The sequence below is a fragment of the Antechinus flavipes genome, chromosome 5 (assembly GCF_016432865.1).
Source record: "Antechinus flavipes isolate AdamAnt ecotype Samford, QLD, Australia chromosome 5, AdamAnt_v2, whole genome shotgun sequence".
Classification (NCBI taxonomy): domain Eukaryota; kingdom Metazoa; phylum Chordata; class Mammalia; order Dasyuromorphia; family Dasyuridae; genus Antechinus; species Antechinus flavipes.
Window position 1 is genome coordinate 285,974,380 of NC_067402.1, and position 22,794 is coordinate 285,997,173.

The 22,794-nt window shown below is 50.4% G+C and overlaps 1 protein-coding gene across 1 annotated transcript in view; it reads left to right on the forward strand.

Moving 5' to 3' along the window:
- Positions 1-22,794, forward strand: part of TRIOBP (TRIO and F-actin binding protein) — a 74,674-nt gene that overhangs the window by 14,162 nt on the left and 37,718 nt on the right. The window contains exons 6-10 of the mRNA XM_051961898.1: positions 405-3,159; positions 4,511-4,628; positions 8,052-9,332; positions 11,565-11,663; positions 14,715-14,852. Of these exons, the coding sequence (XP_051817858.1) occupies positions 405-3,159; positions 4,511-4,628; positions 8,052-9,332; positions 11,565-11,663; positions 14,715-14,852 (4,391 nt within the window). The remainder of the gene's footprint in view (positions 1-404; positions 3,160-4,510; positions 4,629-8,051; positions 9,333-11,564; positions 11,664-14,714; positions 14,853-22,794) is intronic.

Below are 22,794 nucleotides of genomic sequence, written 5' to 3' on the forward strand. Positions count from 1 at the left end.
AGAGTGGGGAGGGAGCTTAGAACAGGGAATTTCTGAGGAAGGAGGGCCCTTGGCAAAGAGAATATCAGTACAGTCTGTCTGAAGATCTTTCCAACTCTGACATTTTCTGTTCTAAGGTCCTTTTCTCCTCTAAATCCTATGATCCTAATATAGGAGCCTGTTTATAGATGTGGATAATACATGAAGATGATGAAATCAGGTCAGCTTCACCCGCTAACATGGAAGAACCATGTTCTAATCTCCTGCCTCCCAACCCAAAGTCTTCAGCAGCTCCAGAATGAGCTAGTGGGACTCTTTACTAAGAACTCACCAGGGTAAAAGGTGTTAGCTCATCAGTGATACAGCTCCATGCCTTACCTTGTGGTACCTTTGGTGTTCCAGTGTCTCCCCTCTTCTCTTTCCAGATTCTAGTCATGGGAACCAGAGTTCTAGGGAGAGCCGGGTTAAGTCTTGTGGGGAGAGTGGTTACTTCTCCTTGGAACGGAACAAGTTGGATTCAGCCCAGACCTCCCAAAGTCTACAAAGTGGACTTAGAAGTATATCACGAAACCCTGGTCCTGCAAAATCTATATATCATGACACGCCCCAGACCTCATCCCCGCAACGATCCAGCCAACGGGATGCTACCAGGTCTTCATCTCCCCATCGCTCCACCCAACGGGACACTACCAGATCTTCATCTCCCCATCGATCCAGCCAACGGGACACTACCAGGTCTTCATCCCCCCATCGCTCCGCCCAACGGGACACTACCAGGTCTTCATCTCCCCATCGATCCAGCCAACGGGACACTACCAGGTCTTCATCTCCCCATCGATCCAGCCAACGGGACACTACCAGGTCTTCATCTCCCCATCGATCCAGCCAACGGGACACTACCAGGTCTTCATCCCCCCATCGCTCCGCCCAACGGGACACTACCAGGTCTTCATCTCCCCATCGCTCCGCCCAACGGGACACTACCAGGTCTTCATCTCCCCATCGCTCCGCCCAACGGGACGCTCCCAGGCCTTCATCTCCCCATCGATCCAGCCAACGGGACGCTCCCAGGCCTTCATCTCCCCATCGATCCACCCAACGGGACGCTCCCAGGCCTTCATCTCCCCATCGATCCACCCAACGGGACACTCCCAGGCCTTCATCTCCCCATCGATCCACCCAACGGGACGCTCCCAGGTCTTCATCTCCGCATCGATCCACCCAAAGGGACGCTCCCAGGTCTTCATCTCCTCATCGATCCACCCAAAGGGATGTCACCATAGCCTCTTCTCCCCATCAGGCCACCCAGAGAGACACCACCAGGGCCTCTTCTCCCCATCGATCATCGACCCAAAGAGATACCACCCAACGCTCTTCTACCCAACGAGACAACCCTAGATCCTCTTCTACCCTAAGAGACAATCCCAGGGCTTCCTCTCCCGCCCGGCCCACTCCAAAGGACAATCCTCGAGCTTCTTCGGGCCAACGAGATAATCCTCGAACTTCTACTAGAGACAACCCAGGCACTTTTTCTTCTGCCCGATCCATCCAGCGGGACAATCTTCAGGCTTCCTCCAGCCAACGGGATAACCCTAGAACCTCTTCTACCCGAGACAATCCTTGGTCCTCCTCTTCTGCCCGGACTATCTCAAAGGATAACCCTCGGGCCTCTTCCACCCAGCGGGATAATCCTCGATCTTCTTCTATTCAGAGAGACAATCCTGGGTCCTCCTCTCCCACTCGATCCAGCCAACGGAGCAACCCCCGGACCTCTTCTCCTCATCGCACTAATCGTGACATTCCTTGGGCCTCCTTCCCCCTCCGCCCAGTTCAAAGTGATGGACCTCGGGCTTCTTCTCCAGCCCGTTCTAAACAGAGCGAGGTCCCCTGGGCCTCCTTTCCTCTCCGGCCGGTCCAGGGTGACAGTTCCCAGATGTCCTCTCCCACACGCTCATCTCAACTTTCCTCCAAAACCAGCCAACGTGACACTCTAACTCGGGGTTCCAGTTGCCAGAGCGGCCCTCGAAGCTCCACCCCACCTCTCTCTTCCACACGTACTGCCTCCCAGGCCTCGTCCCTCTCACGTTCCACCTCCCTCGATTCTCCTAACCCCCCCTCAGTCGTGTGCATTGGGCACCGAGATGCACCCCGGGCATCCTCGCCCCCCCGAGTCTCTCAGCATGACCCGTTCTCATTCTTCCCTGATCCCCCCGATGATGAGAGCCAATTCCCCCGTCACGAACCCCCCTATATCCCTCCAGCTGTCTGCATCGGGCACCGGGATGCCCCTCGGGCCTCCTCGCCCCCTCGCCACACCCAACACGACCCCTTTCCTTTCCTCCCAAATACCTCAGACACTGCAGAGAGCCAATCTCCTCAACATGACCCTCCCCAGATGCCACCTCCCGTGTGCATCGGGCACCGGGACGCCCCTCGGGCCTCATCTCCCCCACGCCAGTCCCAGCAAGAGCCTTCTCTCCTCTACCAAGATGCCCCTGGAGCTAGCTCGGAGAGCCTGTCTCCCTCCACGGGCTCTGTGCACGACCCCCCCCACATGCCACCTCCCGTGTGTATCGGGCACCGGGATGCCCCTCCCTTCTCTTCTCCCCCACGCCACGTTCAGCATGACCCTTCCCTCCTTTACCAGGATCCCCCCGGGGCCAGCTCTGAAAGCCTGGCCCTCTCTATGGATTCCCAGCACGAGCCCCCCCAGATCCCCACTCCTGTGTGCATCGGGCATCGCGATGCCCCGCTTTTTACTTCCCCTCCACGCCAGACCCACAATGACCCTTCCCTCCTCAACCAGACCCCGCCGGGTGCCAGCTCCGAGAGCCTTACCCCTTCCGTGGACTCCCTCCACGATAGCCTCCAACCCACCCTCCACGTGTGCATTGGGCACCGAGACGCCCCACGTGCCTCCTCCCCACCCCGCCACTGGGACCCCCCAGGGGCTGCCAGGCATTCCTCCCCCCAGCCAGGGCCCTCTGGCTCCAAGGGGGCTGGCAATGGGGAGGGCAGACGTAACCTGGAACGGGAGGAGTACACCGTGTTGGCTGATCTCCCCCCTCCCAAGAGGCTGAACCAGAAAGAGGCCATGGGCAAGCCGAACGGCAGTGCCGCCGACCGCACCCGCAGCCCTGGGCGAACCGAGGTGGAGCGCATCTTTGGATATGAGCGCAGGTGAGTCTGGGCAGGGTCTGGGAGCCATCCGGCCTGTCCGCCTCCTCAGAACAGAGGCGAGCAGCCCCAGGCCTGAGCTGACCTTTGAGGATGCTAGGGGAGGGACCTCTCCAGGATGGAAGGTAATAGCAGGTATTCTCCTCGTATGGAGAACTGAGCCAGGGGGATGTCCTACAACTCTGCTGGAGGGAGCCAGAAAACTTCATCCTTCCGAAATAGGGAGGTGAAATAAAAATCCTCTTCATAGGTTCAAAAAACCAATGAGTGAAAGGCAGCTAAGTGGTACCATGGATGGAGCGCTGGCCCTGGCGTCAGGAGCAGGATCCGGCTTTGCTTCCCCCAAAAAAAATCAACAAGAGAAAGTTGGGAGGGGGAATAGTGTTTTAGCAGATGACAATTGTAATCAACATGATGATGATTTGTATTTTATCTACTACAGAGCAGACACCGTACTAAGCATTTTACAGATATTATCTCACTTGATCTTTACAACAACCGAGGGAGGAGAGGCCATTTACAGAGAAGGAAACTGAGGCAGGCAGCGGTTAAGTGCTTTATCCCAAGTCACACAGCCAGAGAGTTCTGACCTTGGCCTGGAGTTTGGTCTTCCTGACGCCAGATGCCGATTGGTCACTAGCATGGCTCGAGTTCCCATTTAGAGAGCAGGACCTTCCCACCCCGACCCTGCTCAGATCGCAGAGCGAGCATCAGGCACTAACCGAGCACCACATTTTAAAGGGAGCCTGGGTAAATTGGAGCTCAGTCACAAGGGGCCCACACGGAGAAGGGCCTCTGGACCACAGACTGGTGGAAGGATGGTTATCTGAGGGAGGGACCAAACGGAAGGTATGGATTATCCCGCTTGGCCCTGAAGGGAGCCAGGCTCTCAGAGCCGGGAACTTTGGGGAGGAAGTTGCAGACAAAAGGATTCTGGCTTGAGGTGAGGGCAAACCTCCTCACATTGAAAAGTTACGGGTTTATAGGAACCTAGATTTAGAGGCGAAGGGGAGTTCATTGTACAGAGGGGGAAACTGAGGCTCAGGGGTGTCCTATGATCCCAGCTAAGGTGTATAAAGCCATGTAGTCCTTCAAAGTGGAGAAAACAGAGATTAGGGAGAAGGGATAGGATCGTAGACCCAGAGCTGAGCAGGACCCCATCCGGCCCAAAGAGAGGGGGCTCGGAACACAGAGCCTAGATCACACAGCCCCTGCCTGCCCAGCTGGGCGAGCTGGACTCGGGTAAGGTCCCTGAGAAGCAGGGAGCTAAGCAGGGGGAGGGTAAGAGGAGGGGCTGGCAGAAGGGTGTTGGATATGGGCCCACCTCAGAGATTGTGGCTTCCCTCGCTTACAGGAAGTCTGACGCCCTGGAGACATACCAGGCTCTGGAAGCAGGGAGGTCCCCGAGAGGCGGCGGGCGAGCAGCGGGGCAGCTGCAGCGCAGACAGTCCAGCCCAGCCCTGTGCCGAGAGGTGAGCTGTTGCCTAATTCTCCCTTCCCCACCCCATGTGCTCCTCATATGATCACAGTATCTCCGAGGCAACCAGTATCAACACTGCGTTCTTGAGAATGGGGGATGAGGGATGCGGGATGCAGGGAAAGGCGTAACCTGGACACATTTCCAGTGATTGTATTGGAGGTTACGAGATCTCTCCTTCTGGGATACCCACACACACCCTCTTCCTTCACCTGGAGCAAGATTTATAGTATGGCCAGGACCCTGGGCAACCAGAGTGGGGATGGAGCCCCGGTGAGCCCTCTCCCTTCCCATCAGTAACCGGAGCCAGCTGGGTTCTGACCACCAAGTCTCTTTAGTTGGAGGCAACCTTCCATGGCCATGCTAATAATGACCTCCATCTCTGAGTCCCATTGAATGGTGTTGCTTATGAGCCATAGATTCGCTCTTGGTCTAGACCCCCACTCTCTCCTGGCCAGGGGATGCCTCCCAGTGAGGGTAACGTGATGAAAGAAAGAAAAAGTATCAAAGATGGAAACCTGCTCTTAAGGGTCAGAAAGTCCTGTTTAGGAGCACCTTCTTAGCTTCTGGGGATGACACGGATGGGCATGGGGGCATTTGCACTGGTCTGCTCCCAAATACAGAGCCAGGAGCTCTAACCACTAATGGTGGGTACTCACTGAGAGTATCCCAATGGCCCTCTATCAATCCTACAGACTACCAATCATGTTAAAATAAAGTCAGGGTCGTGTAATGGAAGCTAGCCTTAAAGTAAGGAAGACAAAGATTCAGATCTCACCTCTGCTACATGTCAGTTGTGTGGGTCATTTAATCTCTTTAAAAAATAAGGGTTCGGGGACCCTTGGGGGTCCATGAGACCCTTTCAGGGGATCTTCAATGTCAAAATGATTGTCATACTAATATGTTCTAATTTCTAATACAGTAGCCCATAATAATAATAAAATGTTTTAACTTCCAGTATCAGTAGCCCATATAAACAAAAGCTTTATGTGGGGGGAGGTCCTCAAAAATTTTAAGTTTGTAAAAAGATCCTCAGACCCCAAAATCTGAGAACCACTACTTTAATAAGTTACAGAGAGAAAGCCTATCTGCTGGGTGGTAGTATGGACTTTATATGGCTAAATGGAGTTTCCTCATTGCTTATAGCAACAAAAATCATAAGCCCAGTCCCTCTCGCCCCTAAAGGAAAAGGAAAAGCTTCCATCAGCTAAGAGGATGACCTAAAGGCTAGAACAGAAGATATATGTGCATATATATCCACATATACCAGAAGCCGAACAAGCAACAAATCACAACACTACAAATACAAGCTTCAAAATATTGCGAGAATTCAACAAATCGGTGGTACAGGAACTACAGCGTGACTCCAGACGTAGGCTGCTCACGGTCACCCAGGTCGATCCACAAAAAATATAAGGACAGTGTTTTTAACGGATGTCACCCTACCAAAGATTGATAATCTCCAAACTCCATGGAATGAAAAGTTATCAAAATAGAGAGACCCAACAGCCGAAAGCAAAACTGGTATCGGAGCAAGAAATAGTCCATGTCAAGCTCATCATCTTATCTGCAATGGAAATGGTCCTGAATGTGCTCATGCAGTTACAAATTACGGTCATTTTATCCACGTAACATTAGGCATAAAAGAACACTAGCAGGGCAGCAAGTTGTCCCAGCATAATTTCTATGTGAACCTCATTGAAAAAAAAAATGAGATAACGATGGAAATCCCGGCAGCGTGATGGACGAGAGAATCCGCCTTGAAGCCTGGCTTCTGATACATTCAGACAATTTTCTTGATCCTCAGTGTTTGCAAGTTGCAAAAGGACGCCGATGTGTACTGGAAGAAGGAATTTCTGGGAGTTTGCTATAACAAACTTGCCAGTTTATATATAACTATGTGTTATAGTTATATATATGCACATATATAACTGTTATATAAATATGTTATAAATGTTATAGTTATATATATATACATATATTATATATATAACTGTTATATAAACATAGTTATATATATGACTTTATATATACTATAGTTATATATAACTACATATATATACATATATAACTATATGTTATAGCTATAGTTATATATATATAATTATAACAGTCCGGTCCCTAACTCTAATAGTCACATATTTATGTGATTATTAAACATTAAAGATTAAAGAATAATAGCAAGCGAATGGTTTGTTCCAAGACCATTTCTACCTGAACTCAATTGAAAAAATAAGATAACAATAACAATAAGTGACTTTACGTAGCTAAAATCTGCAAGGCCTTTGGGGCTCTCTCTCATTTGAGCCCTGAAACAACCTGTACTATAGACAGAACCATCTTGATAGGGAACTCGTCAGTGAGGAAATTCTCTCCTCCGATACAAGTCAGCACCTTTTTCTGTGCTTTATAGCCTTGGAACTGTCTGAAGCTCAGAGTGATTGAGTGATTTGCCAGGATGAGCCAGATGCTCGACTTGAACTAATCAAATCAACCAATCCATCAATAAGCGTTGATTAAGCTTCCAAGAAGTCCCAGACACTGTCCCGGATGTTGGCAATAGAAATACAAAGAATGAAATAATCCTCGCTCGAAAGGAGTTTCTATTCCCAGACCTTTCCGGCTATGTCCATCATACCACATGTTTCTCACCATAGGTTTTATACCCATTTAATAGATGAAGATCAAATGAATGAAGTCCCTTGTCTAAGGAGGTGAGGTAAAATTCTAACCTGGATTTTTCGGATCTCAATATCCGATTCCTTCCTTCTGCCCAAGATCACATGGCTTTTAAATGGTAAAATCAGGATTTGAATGTAGATTCTATGACAGCCTGTGTCCTGCCCCATATAGGACTACATCCAAGGCTTTGCTTTAGACCAGAGGTTCTTAGTTTTGTTTTTTTTTCCTTTCATGGAACCTTTGGGAAATCTGATGAAGCTTGCAAACCCCTTCTCAGAATTGCATAAAATTGCATAAATATATAAACTTATAAGATATAAAGATAGATTAATAGTAATTAATCAATAAATTAATATATAAATATATTATGAATATATTGAATATATAAATATAATAAATATATAAATAAAATAAAAGTATGAACATATATAATTTATATGTATATTATATAAAATTGCATAAAACATATAAAATTGGACAGGAAAGCAGTTAGATTAAATGCAGTCATAATTTTTTTAAAAACAAGTTTGCAGAGCTCAGGTTAAGAGCCCCTCTCTTGACTTAGCGGCCCCTCCTGGGCAGGGTTCGAGTCAGGAGGGGGAATCGGGCTGAATGGTGGCTTCCCTATATCCCAAGCCTTGCCAAGATCCCGGGCTCTGAGCCCTCAGCCTGGAGAAGGGCCATTTGTCTCTGTATGTGGCGCCCGCATCTCACCTGCCTTTCGCCCCATCCTCAGGTAACCAAGAAGCCCCCCCAGACTCCAGAACAGACCCGGAGGAGGGAACCTCCTCACACCAAGAGCCCCGAGAGACGCCCCGAGGGAGACCGGCGGAGCAGAGGGGGCTCCGCGCCCCCCAAGAATCTGGTCAGACTCCCAGAGAGGGAATGCAGAGCCCGGGGTCAGCTCGTGCACTCCAAGAGCCTAGACATCCCCCCCGAGAATGAGCGACCGGGGCAGAGGCAGCCCCTGGGTCTCAGGCACTTGGGAAAGTCAATGGAGGAGGAGTGGGGGCCTGCAGAGGAAGCCTGCGTCCCCAGGTCTCCCAACAGGCACCCGGAGAGGGACAGGGGCGGCCCGGCCCGTGCGGAGCGGGGCCTGGAGAGGGACAGGGGCGGCCCGGCCCGTGCGGAGCGGGGCCTGGAGAGGGACTTCCGAGGCCAGGAGGGCCACTCCTGCACCAGGCCTCTGGACATGTATCCGGACAGCGAGTGGAGAGGCCCCACCAAGGAGATCGTGGGCTGCTGGCGGGCGCTGGCCGAGCAAGTGTGCTGCAGGCGGCTGGAGCGGCTCCGCCAGAGCGGGCAGCTGGAGGACTGGGAGGAGCTGGCCCAGCCCGGGAGGGCCGAGTGGGACTGCAATGGCCTCGGGGAGCTCGGCCCGCCCCCTGTCCCAGAGAGGCCCGCCAAGGTGTCCTGGGGAGGCCTGGGGGAGCTTCCCCGCTCCCGGAGGCTGGAGAGAGCCGACGAGATGGACTGGGGAGGCCTGGAGGACTTGGCCCTCCCTCGCAGGCCCGAGAGACCCTTGGACGTGGACTGGAGGGACCTGGGAGAGCTCCCTCATCCTTGCGGCCCTGAGAGGCCTGTGGGGACCGACTGGGGGAGTCTGGGGGAGCTGCTCGGACCCAGAAGCCCCGACTCCTACCGAGAGATGGACTGGGGGGCCAGGGGGGAACCCATGTTTACAGCGGGATCCTGGCTGGAGAATGGGGGGGCCAGGCCCCCCAGGGGCGCCGAGGAGGCCCCGGAGCGGGAGTGGCAGAGCGCCCCGGAGCCCGCCGGGCTGGTGATCCACGACAGGCAGGTGGAGGTGAACGGGTACGGCCCCGGGGAGCGCCTCCTCAGCCCCATTCCTTCCGTCGAGGAAAACGGGGCTGACCCGGGACAGCCAAGCGGCTCAGCCCCGTGGCCAAAGAGCAGAGCGGAGAGCCTTCCGAGCGCCGCGGAGCCAGCCGGTCTGCAGGAGGACAAGGACAAGATGGCTAACGAGCTACAGCCCGGTCCCCACCCATCCGAGGAGGTAAGCCCGAGACCGTCAGGGCTTCTCCCCGCCCCCCAGGGTCCTCCTAGAACTCCTGGGTCCGGCTCCAGGAGTCATAATTTAACCAGGTGATCCAGTGTGCCTCAGTTTCCCTCTCTGGACACTACAGGCTTATGATTGCAACATACCATCCTCCCTCCCTCCCTGAAGCCCAATTAGCATATTGATGACACTTTAGTTTCCTTTCAATTCAACAAAATTGTGTTTTTAAATTTTTAACATTTATAATGGGTAGCTTTTGTTATTTGAGGGGTTTTTTTTACATCACCTTCACTGGCCACTAGGTGGCTCAGTGAACCAGCCTCAAACTCTGGGCAAGTCATTTAACTCCTCTGCCTCAGTTTCCTCAACTGTAAAATGGGGATAAGAATAGCACCTACCTCACAGGGTTGTTGTGAGGATCAAATAAGATAATATTTGTGAAGTGCTGAGCACTGCACTTGGCACACAGTAAGCACTTAATAAATGTTTGTTCCCTTCCCTCCACCTTTTTTTTTTTCCTTCAAATTGATCCCTCCCTCTTCCCTTATCTGGAGCCATCCCTTGGAAAAAGTAAGACAAAACATAATAACCAAGATATAACAACACACAACACAACCCAATGTGACAGTGTACCCAGTGTACACTGGGCTCCTACCTCTTCGGGGTCAAGGTTGATCATTGCCAGACACGGGATTCATTTTCCCAATAAACATCTATTAGATGCTTACTGTATGCTAGGTACCCAAAGAAAATGTCCCTCCGTCCCCTTTGCGGAGCCGCTAGGGAGAGACAACATGTAAATAAGAAAATGTGACATTTACCATGATTGATTCGGAGAGGGCGATCGTTCCAGGGAGGGTGGGGGGCGGAAGGGACGAGGAAAGGCTCAGGTACTGCTCTGACTCGGGATATGGAAGGTCAATCCCCATGAGGAACTGGAAATGGGGGGGGGGGCTCAGAGCTGGATATTTGAAGGGCTTTTCTGTGAGCGAGGGATAATTTTGTCCCGTTTGACCCCCAAACAGCAGAGCTGGGAGAGGAGGGGGACAGAATTGCAGAAACAAAGATTTTGGGCTGAGCTTTAGGAAAAACAACCATTGGAGCCAGGAATGGGGTGCTCGTGAGGTAGTGAGCTGCCCATCGCTGGAGATCTTCAAGTGGAGGCTGAATAGAGCGCTTTGGGAGCTACCGTTAGCCATAGCCTGTTATATAGGATTCAATGATCACCAAGACCCCCACGGCACCAACTCTGTGGTTCTCTAAAATACTTAAGATTTGTCGCTGTGGTTCCTCTAGAGCATCTAGGGAAATTAAAAATCCTAAAGGCATTTCTAGCAGATAATTTTTAAGGCCCTGCTCATCAGCCTCCAGGGATGGTGAGCTTACTACCTCCCAAGGCAGCCCCTTCCACAGCTGCCATAGTTAGTTTTCTTACTTCGGGCCTAATGGGGCCTGAGACAGATTGGTCTCAGGAGGGATGAGTGGATGTGCAGATGTGGATGTGAGAGACACAGAGAGACAGAGATAGAGACAGAGACACAGAGAGAGATTCAGAAACAGAGACAGAAAGACACAGAGATAGAGGCAGAGACACAGAGACACAGTAATAAAGACTGAGAGATACACAGAAAGACACAGAGATAGAGGCAGAGACACAGAGATAAATTCAGAAACAGAGAGAGAAAGACAGTGAGATAGAAACAGAAACACAGAGACACAGTAATAAAGACAGAGAGATACACAGAAAGACACAGAGATAGAGACAGAGACACAGATAAATTCAGAAACACAGAGACACAGTAATAAAGACAGAGAGATACACAGAAAGAGACAGAGAAGACCAGAGATAAAGACAAAGAGAGATACAGAGAGACAGAAAGAGAAACAGATACCGAGAGACAGAGACACACAGAGAGAAAACCAGAGAGAGAGAAAAATGAGGAGAGAAGAGAGAAGGGAGATTGAAAGGCAGAGGGGGTGGTATTAGACCCATTTTACTGAGAAGAAATCCAAGAATCAGAGATTCACACACAGCAGAAAAGCCACCTAAGGCAGCTCCCTCATTTATCAGACAGAGAAGTTTTGAAGACTGAAGGAACATGAGTATGGCTCCTCAGTGATTAACCAGCAAGAGGCCCAGTGGCCATGGCAGCTTCTGCCCCTGCCCAGCAGGGCCGGGGGGACGGAAGGCCTTCCCCGGCCTGAGAACGGTTTTCTCTCTTGCCGCAGCCTGAAGCGGAGAGCAGCGTCCTCCCCGAGCCTGGACCTCCGGGAGCGGCCACCGGCCAGGAGACCCCCTTGGTGACCGAGCAGGAGACGGCAGACACGGTAGTGGGGGCCCCGGCTTGGGAGGGGAGCAGAAGGGAGACATGGGATAGAAGTGCACCACGTCCTTCCAGAACAGGGGCTCGCTCTTTGGGCCCTACAATTTTTAATAATTATCTCAGTATAACTTGTTTCCTTTGAGCTCTCAAGTATTCAGTGCACACAAAAACATGATTCTAAGACTTCCACAGATGCTATCCAAGGGATGCCTGTTGCCCAAAAGGTTAAGGACCCCTGGTCTGGATGAGAGGGGTTGGGGGGGGGAGCTGATCAGCCCCACCAAGGTGATGATATCACCTTTAAAAGTGGGGGGCAGGGAAACTACTGTGGACAGGACACTAGCTCTGGGGTCAAACAATAGCCCTGATTTCTAATCCAGGCTCAGCTACTTCAGGTGGGACCTTTGGGGGTTCACCGCCTCAGTTTCCTCCTCCGTCAAATGAGAGGTTTGGACTGGACAAGTCTGAGTCTCCTCCAGCTGGAGACCTGGGCCCGAGGCTCTTGTGCACCCTCATTCAGCAGCTGCTTGTTTAAGTGCCAGGGCAGAAAGCGGCTTAGCTCCTGCCCTCGTGGAGCTTATGGGGTAATGGGCTCTGTTAGAGTTCTTGAGCTTAATTGAGGTTCAAAGATGGCGAACTGTAGAAGGGAACAACTGTCCCTGATCCTCCTGCCGGGACCACCTGCAGAGCGGGCCTGGACTGGGGAGGGGACAACCCCCGCTTCAGCCTCAGAACTAGCTGGCTGTAACCTTGAGTGCACCCTTTCCTGTTCCTTCCTGTAAAGTGGGTGTCTTAAGTGAGGTGATCTCTAAGGGCCCTCTCAGGCCTGATATTCTCTGTTCTAAGCTCCCTCCTAGCCCTGACATCCCCCGTTCTAAGCTCCCCCTTAGCTCTGACATCCCCTGTTCTAAGCTCCCTCCCAGCTCTGACATCCCCTGTTCTAAGCTCCCTCCCAGCTCTGACATCCTCTGTTCTAAGCTCCCTCCCAGCTCTGACATTCCCTGTTCTAAGCTCCCTCCCAGTTCTGACCTCCCCTGTTCTAAGCTCCCTCCCAGCTCTGACATCCCCTGTTCTAAGCCCCCTCCCAGCTCTGACATCCCCCGTTCTAAGCTCCCCCTTAGCTCTGACCTCCCCTGTTCTAAGCTCCCTCCCAGCTCTGACATCCCCTGTTCTAAGCCCCCTCCCAGCTCTGACATCCCCCGTTCTAAGCTCCCCCTTAGCTCTGACCTCCCCTGTTCTAAGCTCCCTCCCAGCTCTGACATCCCCTGTTCTAAGCTCCCTCCAGCTCTGACATCCCCTGTTCTAAGCTCCCTCCCAGCTCCGACATCCTCTGTTCTAAGCTCCCTCCAGCTCTGACATTCCCTGTTCTAAGCTCCCCCTTAGCTCTGACATCCTCTGTTCTAAGCTCCCTCCCAGTTCTGACCTCCCCTGTTCTAAGCTCCCTCCCAGCTCTGACATCCCCTGTTCTAAGCTCCCTCCCAGCCCTGACACCTTCTGTTCTAAGCTCTCTCCCAGCTCTGACATCCCCTGTTCTAAGCCCCCTCCAGCTCTGACATTCCTGTTCTAAGCTCCCTCCCAGCTCCGACATCCTCTGTTCTAAGCTCCCTCCCAGTTCTGACCTCCCCTGTTCTAAGCTCCCTCCCAGCTCTGACATCCCCTGTTCTAAGCCCCCTCCCAGCTCTGACATCCCCTGTTCTAAGCTCCCTCCCAGCCCTGACATCCTCTGTTCTAAGCTCCCTCCCAGCTCTGACATTCCCTGTTCTAAGCTCCCTCCCAGCCCTGAATCCCCTGTTCTAAGTCCCCTGAGTCCCCTCACCCCGAACCGTGTTCTTCATTCGAACATTCCCTCCCGCTCGGCCTTTCTTTGCTCGTCGCTCCATCCTGCTACCCAGGACTCCCCAACATCCTCTTTTGATCTCTGTGGTTATTGCTTCACACTTCCTGGGGCCCACCTTCGGCTAGGCCCCAGTGCAGAGCCCCAGGGACAGCTGAGCTCCCTTTCTAGCAGAATCAGGCTCTGTGGGGTGGAAGATGGGCAGTGGGGAATAGTCCCCAGGAAGGCAGCATCAGAGGGCCAAAGGGAGCCTTCGCCTCCCTCCCGCCCTTTGCCAAAAGGAAGTTCCCCTGGTCCCCTACAAAGGGCTCTTCCCCAAAGGGGGAAAAAACAAGACAATCTCACCCTCCCATTCACTGCATGCTAGAGTGGGTAAAATGCTGGGCCTTTAGTCTGGAAGATCCAAATTCAAATTCGGTCTTGGGTACAGACTAGCTGTGTGATTAGGCAAGTCACTTATAAGCTTTCCCTTTGCCTCAGTTTACCCTGTTGACGTGGCTGGGAGTCACTGAAATTCGGAGCCTCAGTTTCCTCATCTGTAAAAAGAGAAGGTTAGGCTAGCTGGCTTCCAAGACCCCTTTCAGTCCCCAAACTAATGCTCCTTGGCTGTTGAGTCTGGATAAAATGGGAATGATAAAGGCTGCATGGGATCATTTCAGTGGTTCTTCTCCCCTCCCCAAAATCAAGCTTCAGGCATTTGGCTTAATTAAGCCTTAGCCCCCACACAATATGGTCTCCCGCCATTTATAGAGAGAAGGATTAGATTTAGGACTTCATCAATTAAAAGGAAAGCCCAAGTGAGGGAACTCCTACCACTGCAAATTGCCACTCTCTCTTTAAGTCAGAGGCCTAGAGTCTAGGGAACTGAGAAATGGCCCCGGGTGACGCAGACAACGGTCATCAGTCAGAACTTGAATCTTGATCTTCTGGCCTTCAAGGTCAATTCTCTCTCCTCAGTCATTTAAACTATAGTGGAAATGACTTCTAGCAAGTACCTGTGTTTGAACGAGTTTTCAACAGGTCAACAGGTCAAAGGGACCAAAAGAGGAAGTTCCTGAGGGTCCCAAGTGTTTTGGGGAGCCTCCAAGGGCCAGGGAAAGGACCCGGCAAAGAAAACTTCCCTTACTCCCCAGTTTTTTGCCGAGGGCAGACCCTGCCCCCCTCCCAGAGTGGAGACTAAGAGGGCAGCTACCTTTGGACCAACTTGACCCTGTTTGACAGGCAGACAACGTCCAAGCGAAGGGAAAGGCTGTGAGCCCCTCCAAGGGCCGACTGGTGACTTCATGGCGCATGCCCGGAGACCAGCCCACGCTGTTCAACCCGTTCCTGATTTCCCTGGGGGTTCTCAAGTGGCGAAGGGTAGGCTGGCCTCTGGCCTTGTGGGGATGGGAGGGGACGGACCAGGGATGGACGTCCAGACCCTAACTATCCGAGCTTTAACAGGGAGCAAAGGGGAGCCGGAAGTGGGGCGTCTGGGCCTTTGGCCTTGAGAATAAGGTTCCATTCGGCCACGGGCCGGACCGGATAGCCGCACCTAGAACCGCAGTCAGAGGCCCCGATTCCTGTCCCCGATCAGTGTGGCGCGGCGGGGAGTCACTGAAGTTCTGAGCCTCAGTTTCCTGATCTGTAAAAACAGAGGGTTGGGCTGGCTGACTTCCGAGACCCTTTCAGTCCCCAAACTAATGCTCCCTGGCCGTTGAGTCTGGATTCAATCCTGCCTCTGTTTACCCCCCACGTGTGACTCGAATGGGTCTATTTTCCTGGCCCGGATCAGTGACGTGTGAACCTCTTTTACACTTCCACTCCTGAGATTCTGCACAGCCAGTTAGGAGGCTTTCCCTAAGGCCAGAAAAAAAAGTCAGGGTTACTCCCCTCCTTCCTCCCCGGCCTCCCAGGTAGGGGAATCGAGGGGGGAGAAGGGAGGGAAGGAGAGCCGTGGGGTGGGGTGCCCCACCCAGCTGACCTCCTCACCCCCGCTTTCCAGCCAAGGAAGGCCAAAGTGAGGGGATCTCGACGGAGGGAAGGGCAGAGAAGACACAGCTGATGGGGTGGGGGTGGGGAGGGGGCAGACTGCAACCTGGGCCTGGGCCAATTCTATAAACATCTGGCCTTACGTAATCGCTCCTGCTCAGGGAAGGCTGTAAACACTCAAAATGGACGTCTGGAGCGTCCTTGAGGGAGGGGAGGGACGGGCTGGCTTTGCGGAGAGTTTTGTTTTCTTCTCATTAAAAAAGGAGGGGAAAGAAAAACTGAAATGGGCCCGTTTCCTGGGGCAGGCTAGCCTTGGAGCAGATGTTCGGCCTCGTGGGGTCCAGCCCGGACAGTTATATCTCGGGGGATGACAGAACAGCGTGTCCCTTGCCCTGGATTTAAAGCCCCCCACTCCCAGCCTTCCCCAACCTTTTGGATAAGATGGCAAAGGTCATTAATGGGCAAATATGTTTGCGGGGAGAACATGACATAAAAACCTCAGCAGGGAAGAGTGTCTAATCACCTGGAACAGCAGTGCTGGGGTGACGGAGGCTGGGTAGTGCAAGATGGAGGGATGGAAGGGGCGGATCACCACAAATGAGGAGGCCCCTCGTTTGGCAGATGTGGGAAACAGGTCCCATAAAATGGTCCCGACAGTCGAGACGGGATTTGAATCCAGGTCTCGGGGTCTCAGAGTTTTTTGAGCTCCCTCCAGGAATGTGCCCCATCAAGTTAGCTAACAGGATAAACAGGGCGGGTGCCTTCTTAAGCGTCACGGGATATTAGTGCGAGAAGGGTATGGAGAGGTCACAGCGTTCACCCTCTCCCCATTTACACCTGGGGAAACTGAGACCTGGGGGTCTGTAGGCCAGACTATTTAGAGTCGGTTTCTTGACCTAAGAAGAAATAACCCTGAACCAAGAAAGAAAAGGCCTACTTTCTAGCCCTGGCTTGAGCAATTGTTAGCCGTATAAACTTGAGCAATCTCGCCTCCTCCTTTGTGGCCCTTTATTTCCTCATCTGGGAAATCATCTGTGAAATGGGAGATGATAGAATCAGATCTAGAAAGGATTTTGGAGGTCAGCTGGTCCAACCTCCGAATTTTACAGAGGAGGAAACTGAGGCACAGGGAGGTTAGGTGACTTGGGATCCTGGCTTCGGAGGACTTGTTGCCCAAACCCTCATTTTACAGACTAAGGTCATCCGGGTGGGACCTTGCAGACAGGTCTGGATTAGACTGGACTCTCAAGGGCTCTCCAAGTTGGGAAAGTCCATCGTCCAGGTCGGCTAGGACACAGATCCATCGGCGGCGAATGGCCCCATGGCCCGAGGATGGCTCCCAAAAAAGGTCACGGGGAAACTACATCAAGGGAAAGGATGCTGCAGGGCCTAGAGTGTTACCTTATCCGGAGAATCTTGGCTTAGCAGCCGGCTGGAACAGCCCTTGGAGATCCAGGAATCTTCCCTTCCAGGAACTGGAAAGGGCCTCAAAGGTCCCCAAAGAGCAGGCCCGAGGGGAAGCCAGTTCCATTAATTCCAAGGCTTCTTAAGTCTAAGGTTCTTCCCTAACATCATCAGAGGGTGTAGGAGAGTTAAGGGTGCCCACTTCCTTATTTGTGTCAGAATTTTCTGAAGCACCTTTGGGAGGCAGAGCTGCTCTTTAATTGTCCCAGCCTCCGATATGTCTTAGAGCCCAAGGCCATCATTTCCCCTCCACCGGCCTCAGCTTTCTCACCTTTAAAAGGAACAAGTTGAATTATGGTTTTTAATGTCCCTCTCAGCCTTGACCCTCCCTGTTCTAAGTTTCTAATACTCCTTGTTCTGAGCTCCCTCCCACCTCTGACACCCCCTGTTCTAAGCTCCCTCCCAGCCCTGACATCCCCTGTTCTAAGCTCCCTCCCAACCCTGACATCCCCTGTTTTAAGCTCCCTCCCTGCTCTGACATTCCCTGTTCTAAGCTCCCTCCCAGCTCTGACATCCCCTGTTCTAAGCCTCCCTCCCAGCTCAGACACACCCTGTTCTAAGCCCCCTCCCAGCCCTGACATCCCCTGTTCTAAGCCCCCTCCCAGCTCTGACATTCACCAAAGCACTCTTCACCCCTAAATCTCTGATCTTCAGGCAGTCCTACATGTGCGTACACACACAGGTACGCGTCTCTTGCCACCCTGAGGGTGGGCTTTGGGGCACACATGACTTGAACCCTGTCCCCTCCCGGTTGCCCCTCCTGGTCAGCTCCCTTGCTAACGTTCTCCCATCAGCTCCTTCCCGGCTCACCCTCAGCAGGCACCTTGTAAACCTCATTCTTATACACACCTGCCAAGATAAGCGTGAGAGGTCCAGGGTCCCGGAGAGGGCCCAGACCAGAGTGTTACTGCAGGCCCGGACAGGCCTTCCGCCAAGGGGGAGCGTGCACACTTACAGCCCTGGACAGGGCAAGTCCCTTCCCTGGGCCTCAGTTTCCCTTTCTTTAAGATGAAGGGGTTGGGCTAGATGAGTTTTAGGGAGCCTTGGGTTCTAGGCTTATGCCCTCCTGACCTCCCACTTCTGCCCCATGGTTCCTCTCCCCAAGTTCTCCAAAAGAAATCTAGGATTTCCAGCAGACTAATTCACGCTTAGCTCTGGGCCAGGCAGGAAGGAAATTAGCCCACAAATCTCAGAGGCGTCAGAAACCAAAACCCACTTGGCTTCCTCAGAGCTTACCTGACCTAAGGGGGTGTGGGGAGGGGTGGAAGGGGGTCAAGAAGCTAGTCGGTGTCTGAAGCTGAATTCGAACTCAGGTCCAGTGCTCCGCAGTCTGTTGTTACCCTTCTTAAAATGCAGTACCTACTAGTGACCCAGGGCAGTGTGGAGCCAGATCCCTACCTCCTTACTCATGGATGCCTTGCTCTCAGTGCAGCCTAAAGTGAACTTGCGCTTTTTCCTTCCCTGTCATTCTCACACGGAGTTGACAGTCTACTCAGACCTCGGGATCTTTTTCATAGATGTAGTCCATCTATAGCTACACCTCCTCTGCCTTGCTATCATATAACTGCTTCTCTGAACCCACTCGAAGACCCTGACGTTTCTCTTAAATTTCACTTTATTGGTCTCATTTCAACATCTTGGCCCTTCCATTTTTCCCCTTCTTCTCTCTCCCAGTTCTCCGTCACCCATACATGTAACAGACATGTCAGATCAAATTGCCAAACAGCACAGGATTGAGGGAGCCCCCAGTGGCTCAGTGGACTCAGGAAGACTTTCCGAATTCGAATCCGTCCCCAGGTGTCGATTAGCTGTATGATCCTGCTCAAGTCACTTAATCTGTTGGCAGAAAAAAAAAAATGGCAGACCACTCTGCTAAGAAAACCCCAAACGGGGCCGGGAGGGGGCTTAGAACAGGGGATGTCAGGGCTGGGAGGGGGCTTAGAACAGGGGATGTCAGAGCTGGGAGGGGGCTTAGAACAAGGGGATGTCAGGGCTGGGAGGGAGGCTTAGAACAGGGGATGTCAGAACTGGGAGGGAGCTTAGAACAGGGCGTGTCTGAGCTGGGAGGGAGCTTAGAACAGGGGATGTCAGAGCTGGGGGGGGCTTAGAACAGGGGATGCCTTAAGAGAGGCACCTGACGGAGCAACAACAAGAATATAGAGTTAAAGATGGCTCCCATGGACACCCCGGTAGAGACTCTCCTCCGGTGACCCAACACTAACCACCATCCCAGGCACTGAGCCCGTTCTGAATCTGCCTAACTGTATCTCCTTGACCACATCTATTTATTTTGCCCATAAAGATGACAGGGGAGATCCTGACAAATGGTATCTGCCGTCTGTCCCGTTCCTCTGGTCTACCCGGCTAGTATCCCTATTATTAAAAGTAAATGAGGTTGGTCTGGATTGACCTGCTGTTGATGGGGCCCCGCCGACCCTGACCCATAGCCATCCCCTTTTCTAGGTATCCACAGACCTTAATAACACAGTCTGCCATTTAAAACCATCTCTTTAATAACATGTCCCAGAGTTCTGGGGAAATCAAGGTCAAGTTCATTAGCCTGCACCACGCAGACGCCATTCTTTCGCCTCGAAAACCAGGCCATTTATTGTCTAGTTCTGTGATCCCTCTGCTATTCTGGAGGAGATTTTTTTGTTTTTCTTTCTTAAAAAAAAAAAAAAAAGAACAAACAAACAACTTAAAAATAACAAATTTTGCTTTGACAAAACAAGATTTAAGATTCCTCAGAATAGTTGAGCAACTATTGAGTCTCCAGACTCAAGTGAGCAGCCCATTATGCGATGCTATCCCAACCCTGAGATAGGGGTCATCTGGGTCACAGAACTAAAAATGCATCCAGGGCAACTCAGCCTTCTTATTGTCTTCTTCCTTATTTGGGGTTTCAACTCCCCCTGGGCCATTTTTCATCTGTCCTTCCTAGAGAGGTATCAGGTTATCGTGAAAAGGACTGAGTTTTTTTACCCTCCTGAGGCAACTGGGGTTAAATGACTTGCCCAGGGTCACACAGCTAGCAACTGCTAAGTGTCTGAGGTCAGATTTGAACTCAGATCATCCTGACTTCAGGGCTAGTGCTTCATCCACTGGACCAAAGGACTGACTTTTGACTTGGGTTAAATTCTAACTCTGTACCTATGATTTGTATGATCTTGGGCAAATCACACCACTTTTCTGGGTCTCGGTTTCTCATATATATTAGACTAAATAACCCGAGGCTCTTTCTAGCTCCAAATCTATTCTTCTAAAACAGAAACAAAATAGGATTCAGGGAGTTCTATCTTCTTTCCATCATCCATGTTTACCATTAGATCCTCTTGCCAAGTTCAGGTCCTTTTGAGCTTTGCACTGCAGGTGTTATTCTTCCAGGTCCATGTCATATCTTTCTATCCACTCACCATTACCCTCCCTTGCTTACATTTTCTTGATGTCTTTTTACATAATAGTTCATCAGAGAGTATCCTGCGCATCCACATCTGCCTCTTTGGACGGATCTCCTTCTTCCTTGTCAGAATAGTTTTTTTTGTGTATATTTAGGATCTCAATCTTGAGAGCTTTCCATCCTTTTGGGGATAACTTCCTCTACAGAAGTCTGGAACTCTACATGTCCTTTCTTTGAAGTCAGCCATCCCAGATCTAGGGCATCTGTCAAACTATACCCAACTTCCTGTCTTCCATCACACATTCTATGACGGGAGTGCTCGCTCCTTGCTAAGGTTTCCATTGTTTTTACTTTGCCATCCAGTTCTTCTCATGGCCTACCTTTCAATTTCCCCTCACCTTTTGAAGGATAAAATTATAATTAAGGGAAGGCAAGAATTTATTAGATGGTTTGCTTTTTACCAGGAAGAAAGCTATACTTAAATGCTTGAAGTCCCCAATTACATCTGTATTACCGTGTACACTTGGCTTCTCATCTCTTTATGTTTTTCTGAACTCTTCAACTATTTCTTTCTTCTGCCCAGGTGGTTTGTAGCATATTCTCACGACAATGTCACTTTCACTTAATCCCTTTGTTCTTTATACAAATGTATTCTGCCATGTTTCCTCTAATTCCCAGATTTCCTCACCTAAGTATATGGGGATAAAGTTATAATTAAGGGAGGCAAGAATTTATTAGGTGGCTTGATTTTATCAGGGACACTTAAATCTTTAAAGTCCCCAGTTACATTTGTATTACTGTGTCATCTCTTTATGTTTTTCTGAACTCTTCATCTATTTCTTCTTCTGCCCAGGTGGTTTGTAGCATATTCTCATGACAATGTCACTTTCACTTGATCCTTCTGTTCTTTATACAAATGTATTCTTCCATGTTTCCTCTAATTCCCGGATTTCCTCACCTGAGTATATCGAAGGATAAAGTTATAATTAAGGGAGGCAAGAATTTATTAGGTGGCTTGATTTTTATCAGGGAGAAAGCTACACTTAAATCCTTAAAGTCCCCAGTTACATTTGTCTTACTGTGTCATCTCTTCATGTTTTTCTGAACTCTTCATCTATTTCTTCTTCTGCCCAGGTGGTTTGTAGCATATTCTCATGACGATGTCACTTTCACTTGATCCCTCTGTTCTTTATACAAATGTATTCTGTCATGTTTCCTCTAATCCCCGGATTTCCTCATCTGATTACATTGAAGGGTAAAGTTATAATTAAGGGAAGCAAGAATGCATTAGGTGGCTTGATTTTTATCAGGGAGAATGCTTGAAATCCCCAGTTACATCTATATTACTGTGTACACTTGGCTTGTCATCTCTTTATGTTTTTCAGAACTCTTCATTTAGCTCTTTCTTCTGCCCAGGTGGTTTGTAGCATATTCTCATGACAATGTCACTTTCACTTGATCCCTCTGTTCTTTATACAAACGTATTCTGCCGCCATGTTTCCTCTTTCCAATTCCTGGATTTCCTCATCAGTATATTCCCTTAAATTACCAAGTGCTACATTATCCTGTCTTTAATTAATCCATTCCTTCTATAGAGCCATAATCATGTGGTCAAATGTGCCTCCCTGCATTAGAATCTCTAATTCCCCTTGCATTTGATTCCATGAGTCAGAATTAAGAGAAACTTAGAATCTATTAAAAGACACGTCATATTCAGAATGAGGGAGATTAAAAAAAAAAAACAAACACCAGTAATATTTAGAAGGGGAAGTGTCACCAAACCTAAAACCTTTAAAGGTCATCTAGTCCAACATCCTCATTTCATAGATGAGAAACTGAGGCCCAGAGAGAGAGCGGTTAACTTAGAGAGCAGTGGTTCTCAAAGTTTGGTCCAGAGCATTCTGGGAATCTCTGAAATCCTTTCAGAGAGTCTACAAATTCATAATTAGTTTTTCTTTTTAATGTGATCAGTATCTATAACTATAAACCACATAAACAAAAACTCTTTGGACAGATCCTCAATCCTTTTTAATAGGATAAAGACATTGAGAACAAAAGTTTGAGGACCACTGGCTTAGAGCATTGCAGAAATGGAAAGGTATAGAGTGTTCGAGTCTTCCCTGGAGTGTTATGATCAGTTGGGAGCAACACACTTTGGGGAGGATGTTGTTAAATGAGCCAGAGGGCGATGGTCAGGGTGATAAAGAGTCTAGAAACCGCAGTGATTGGAGAATAATTGAAAGAGCTGGGACTATTCAGCCTGGAGAAGATAAGATATCTATTTCAAATATTGAAAAGTATCTGTAGAAGCAATATTTGTGTTATAGAGATCTGGGGCTTTCTATAGAACCAGCGGCTGCAAGAGTCAAAGATAGATTTTCTTTGTATTTGGGGAGAGCCTTTGACAGTGAGACAGTTCTCAATGAAAAGCTCATTAGAGTACTGAGGTCCCCATCGCCCAAAGTATTC